The 5672-nt window shown below is 40.3% G+C and overlaps 1 protein-coding gene across 5 annotated transcripts in view; it reads right to left on the bottom strand.

Moving 5' to 3' along the window:
* Window positions 1-1618: 1618 nt before the first annotated feature.
* Window positions 1619-5672, bottom strand: part of PDE7A (phosphodiesterase 7A) — a 76727-nt gene continuing 72673 nt past the window's right edge. For all 5 annotated transcript variants that reach the window (XM_039702801.1, XM_039702802.1, XM_039702804.1 and 2 more), the window contains 2 exons: window positions 5051-5131; window positions 1619-3740 (listed from right to left, as the gene is read on the bottom strand). In XM_039702801.1, the coding sequence (XP_039558735.1) occupies window positions 3529-3740; window positions 5051-5131 (293 nt within the window). In that variant the 3' untranslated portion in view covers window positions 1619-3528. The remainder of the gene's footprint in view (window positions 3741-5050; window positions 5132-5672) is intronic.

The following is a 5672-nucleotide window of genomic DNA, read 5'->3' as shown; positions in this document are numbered from 1 at the left end:
TTTGCGGTACTCTACAAATGATAGCAGCCACAAAAATGGAAGTTTCCATTCTATTGCAGTGACAATGAATCAGTGTAGTGACAACCTCCTTGTAGTGATCCTCCTTGCATCTCCTCCAGGGCTGGTCTGCTTACCTTGCTGTGCAGCAGGAGCAACAGCAGGGGTGAAACAGCCCAGCACTGTTAATTCAGGTGCACGCTGGTTGAACAAACAACCAAACAGTGGTTCTCAGGAGCCAGTGTGGAGTTTATGCCTCACCAACACGATAGCAGGAAGGGACTTGTTCAACAGCCTCTCCATCCCCTGCTACACTCAGTTCCTCTGGCAGTCCCGTTGAATCATTAACTTGTAAAATTCAAGATGTCACTTGACCTGTTAAACCAGGCTAAAGCATGAGAATCGTCCACACCAGACACAGCTCACCTGAACTGAGGTATCCAGCACCAGGAATGAGGTGAGCTTCAGCAGTGATGTAAAATTACAGCAAAAGAAATGTCATCTGTGCCAGAAAATCACAACGTCGCTATCAAATAACTTATCTTCCACTGTACCTTAATGTGTATCTTTTTCCTTGAAATTGCACATAATGCCACTGCCCACAGAAAAACACCTTAAGTGCTGAGCCCCGTGGAGGCTGGGCCCCCTCAGACATGAGCTGAGGCCTGTTTGTGTCTGTGTGTGTCCAGAGCAGGGCTGGGAGCAGATCTGTGACCTGGAACAGCTCGGGGCCTGCCCCTTCCCCAGCAGCCTTTGGGCTCCAGGGCTCCCAGTGGCCGAGGGGCTCTGGGTCCTGGGCCCAGCACGCCTGGGCTCAGCTCTCAGCAAAGTGCTGTGGCTGCAGGAATGTTAAAGTTCGGTGTGGAGTTGTAGAAGGCACTTCCAGCCAGCATGGAAAAAGCATTTTTTCTTATTTCAAGTCCAACGACAGACACTTCCACGTGCATGAAGGGGGATTAGAAGCAATCTTTCTAAATCCAGGCTGGTCGAGAGACCCCTTTCCAGGAAGGGTGGCATAGAATAAAACTGCTCCTGTTTTAGTCTTTGACAAGCTCTTCTAGGTCCTGTCAGAGCAAAGAATAGCAAGTTTGCACAATGTTAAAAATCACAGGCTCTTTACAAATACTGTTAAAATACTCCATATACCTATTTGTAAAATTATTAATCTTAATTTTCATTAAAATTACATACTAACATATGCCTGTAACAAGTAGCAAAATTTAAAATGCAGTTGATGCTCTTTAAACCAAGTTCATTTTTTACAAATGTGTCACAGAAGGCATCAGACTGATTTTAGTTGTCATTTTGAGAATAGCTGCAGGTTTGGCATATCTTTCATTTAAAAGGTCCCAGAGGAATCAGTACTTTTTCACATTTAACCCAGTTGAGTGCTGCTCTGTACTAAGTTTCTCTCAGTTTCTCTGTGCTAAGTTACACACAGTTCTTACCTCTGTGTTCTCCCAGCTTTAAGCACCCTTTCAAAAGCAACCTGTCAAAAACAGCTCTTCTCTCCTCAAAATTACTGCCAGAGCTCCTTGTCCCATCTGATCCTTCTCTGCTGGAGTCAACATCAAGAACTTGCACTGACAGTGAAGGAAGGAAGTTCACGCAGGCTCAAAAGAATGGTTTCATTAGAAATTTATTTCTTTAAACATGGCCACTTTGAGATTAATGGTACTACTTCAGGGAACATGAAAGAATAATAAACAGTTTTAGAAGGGAAACAATCAGGTAAGTCAGGATTTGCTTTTCAAACGGTAAAAGGCCAAGCTCCGAGAGGCAATAAATTTTGGCATACGAGGACTAGTATTTTCAAATCCAAAAGTTGGCTTAGTTTTACAGTGGAAGCTGACTGCAACCTTAGCTACCTTTCCACAACGCTGGACTCAGTCATAACTTAAATGTACAGGAGCATAATGTGAAAAGATTTTGTTTTATTAATTAAAAGTTAACAGCAACAGGCACATATTAAAATGAATATGGCAAAGCCTTTACAAATGGCTTTACGCTGAAGCTCTCTTCCAAAAATGGCTGTTGCAACAAACTGTAAACAGAATTAATAAACAGTCTTTTACAATAATAACAGGGAAATACAAATGAACTAAAAGAAAGCACCAGTTTCTCAAACTAGATTACAGTTGTGCTTACTGTACTTAAAACAATGTAAAACAAATTACAAAAATGGAATGTTTTAAGTTTAAAATTAGTCCTTTAATTTTGTCCTAAAAAACATTTTCTCCTTTTCCCATCAAAAACCCATCAGTGGGTAATGTTTCAGTAGAGGGAGGAATACGTAAACAATGCACTTTTTTTTATTATTTTTTTTTCAAATCAAAAACAAATTTGGTCACTTAGCTTTGTGCATAGTTTAAGGCATCTGTAGCAATTTGTTACAGTTTCCTCCCCAGTGTGGCTGTTCATGAAATTGTCACATTCTAAAAGAATAAATTAAAAAAAAAAAAAAAAGAAAAAGAAAAAATGTTGCCGTTCAAACCCTTCCCCCAGCCCTCCCGCCCTCCCCGTCCCACACGTACTCACACACCCACACATACACACACGCTGCAGCGAAAGGGGCATTTGTACCCTTGTTCTGAAGGACACGCTTCCCATCCCACTTTATTTCAGATTGGCAAATACCCTGAGCTGATTATGGTGTTTAGACATTCCACCTTTTTCTTGCATGTGCAGTTCAAGTGTACAAGAGTGAGAACAACATGCGATGTTCCCACTGCAGAATCGCAATGCAGTTCGGACGCTTCCCCCCACCCCTTCCCTTCCCAGATTCAGAAGTGTTTTTTCGCTGTTAAAAAATTGCATTCCCATATAGCACTGGAGTAAAGCTTGGCTGTGCTCTATGATGAATGCTCAGTTCCCAGTGCACAAACAAAATTATGGCAAATGGGAGGCTTTTCTGGCATCCAAAGAAACAAGAGCTGCAGTCTCAAATTTGATCTTTTTCATTTAAAAAAGCAAAAAACCCAAGTTAGTGGTTCCTTCACAGCCATGCGCAAAGGTTAAGTCTAGAACCGACAGTTTCAGAGTACATTTGTAAACATCAAGTCTTGCCAGAGGCAGCAGAGGATGGGCACTTCACATTTCCGTATTAAAACAGGGACTGAGTGGAAGGTATGCTTTGAACACATTTATGCAAGTCTTGCTAAATTCCAAGGGAGTGGAACAATCCATGTCAAGTCTTGGATTTGAAGACCGTATTCCAAATATCATGAGAAAACCCAAGCCATGGGGCACGGCGATGCTTTCGTCCCGTTGCTCCAAGGCTCAGTCGCTGCTGTGCTTTGCATATTCGAGGTTCCGAACGACAACCAGCTGAGGCGGGTGCATATTGCTCTATGTTCAGGTCTGGCGGCTTAAAAAATTCTGGGTCAAATGGTCTGTGTCAAAGGAAAACTTGGAAATAAATAATGCTGGCATCATTTTACCATTCTACCAAAACCTTGGGCTGGCATGTGTCTCCTTTAATCCAACCGTGCGATACAGAGGGAAGAGGCAGTTTTGTCATGGAGATTGAGGTCAGGACAATCGAGGTTCCTGAGGTAAAATGTCTGAGTCCATTTCCTCAAAAGCGGGGTCAACGTCGTCACCGCTGCCCGACTGTTCCCTCTGCACTCCCTTCCAGCTCGCCTTGTTCAGTCCCAGGTGGCCAAGCATTGTCTGTGACAGCCTCGTGTTGGAAAACCGGGCCCATTCCCCAAACAGTGGTTCCACTAAGTAAGTCATAAAACCTTCAAAAACAAGCAAACAGAGGCAGATTAAACAAAAAACAATACAGGGAAAAATACTCATACCAAATACTTTAAATACCATTTAGCAGCAAATAATAAATATGTCAAACTACTATTCTCCAATGTGCATTTCAATATTCATTTAGATATTTTGGGAATCTTTACAAAAAAACCTCTCAAAATGTAAAAGATTTTACGAATCAGTCAGATTAACAGCAATACACTGCATTACAAATTAACCATCTTTCTTTCACAGCAATGACAAAATGAAAACAAATACTGGACAGTATGGAGGGGGAGAGAAATCTAAACATCAGCAACTAAGTCACACAATTTAGAAAACCTGAAGTTCTAAAAGATTTTATAATTAATTACCCTTCAGTGTGTCTGAATTACACTACATGGGAAAAAAGAATATATTGTTTTCACAATAGTAGGGTGACTAAAAATACTTTAAAATACAAATTTTAGAAACTTTTTAAACAAGGCCACAAAACAAGACATTGATGTACTTTGTGTGTATGCACATGTTCATTTATTTGTAATGTCTATTTCCACCAAGCAAAAAGTCAATGGTAAGATAACCAAAACTGAGTCTTTAAATTAAAAAATATGACTTCCTAGCATTCTAAATTAAACAGTGCAGCTGATTGAACACATCAGTTTTTGTGTCAATCTAAAGCATTAATTCATACTGTGTTTGTGAAATTTGTTCTTTCCTTTTACTGTTTTTAACTGACTCCCACTTCACCTCCATAATCAACTTTTATTAAAATTAACTATAAAAAGCTATTTTACTATTTAAATCCAAGTCAGTTTAGCAAAAACTATTAATATAATGGCTACCCACCATTCTCCATCACATCTCTGCCCACCACCCTCCTTAAAGGCTGTATTTAAAAAGGGAATGCTGGCATTCCAAAAAGCTAAACCCAGCCTGCCCAGTTGTGACAAGCTCACTGCTAAAGGCAGCCAAGACCACATGGCAAGAGGAAGGGACCCTCCTGTTCCCAAAGCACCCTTCAGATGAGGAGAGTTCTGGGCAGCAGTGTGGAGAAGTCAGACAGCTGCCTCCCACACTGTACTTGCTCTGTGAGGAAACAGAGGGGCTCCAGGACTGCCAGGGCAGCACCGTTCATAAACAATTCAAGAGATGTTATGGAGCAAATTAAAATAAAATTGCTCTTTATAATAAAGTGCTGCCACTCAGAATATGTTCAGCCTCTAGGAAATGTATCCAAAGGGTGCTTTTTTTTTTTTCAAATTGCATGCTGACAGAAATCTACTAAAATGAACTGAATTGCAGTTACCAATCTGGATGTTAGCAATAGTTTCTGTCTGTCGGTCACAAAGTGGACTCACGCCCAAGTGATATTTTTTTTCGATATCACCTGAAGAAACAAAAGTACAATGCAACTATTAAATCATCAAGTCACAAACAAATCAAACACTAACAGAAGTGAACTTGAGTGTTGATTAACAAGGATGCTACCCTGCAGTTGGTGGAATGCATTTACCTCTCTTCCCAAAAATCAGGCAGATCTGTCAGACTAACAATACTTACAACTACTGTATTTAAATACTTGGTATTTTTCATCAAATAGCAACTACAGAAACCCCATAGAATCACAATTTTCTTCAAGGATTACCATTCTCTTTCTTATAAAGCCTACACTGTCATAGAAATGACAACTTAATCAATCCCCCCTCAGCAATATGGAAGAGGATAGCTTAGCTTTCAGAAATTTCTCGCTAAAGGCAATTTGTGTTTCTGCTTCCCCATCACCTTTATCTAAGATTAAGTCTCACATGATTAGCACCAAATAAAGTAGTCTGTTCCCCATTTACCATATTCATGTGCAAATTAGCAGGTCTCAAGTCCACCAAACTAGCCTTAATTTTATTATAAAACAATTTAGTAACAATGGAGCA

Source organism: Passer montanus, unplaced genomic scaffold (genome assembly GCF_014805655.1).
Source record: "Passer montanus isolate IOZ18808 unplaced genomic scaffold, ASM1480565v1 scaffold16, whole genome shotgun sequence".
Lineage (NCBI taxonomy): Eukaryota > Metazoa > Chordata > Aves > Passeriformes > Passeridae > Passer > Passer montanus.
This window is presented reverse-complemented; position numbering and strand designations above follow the sequence as displayed.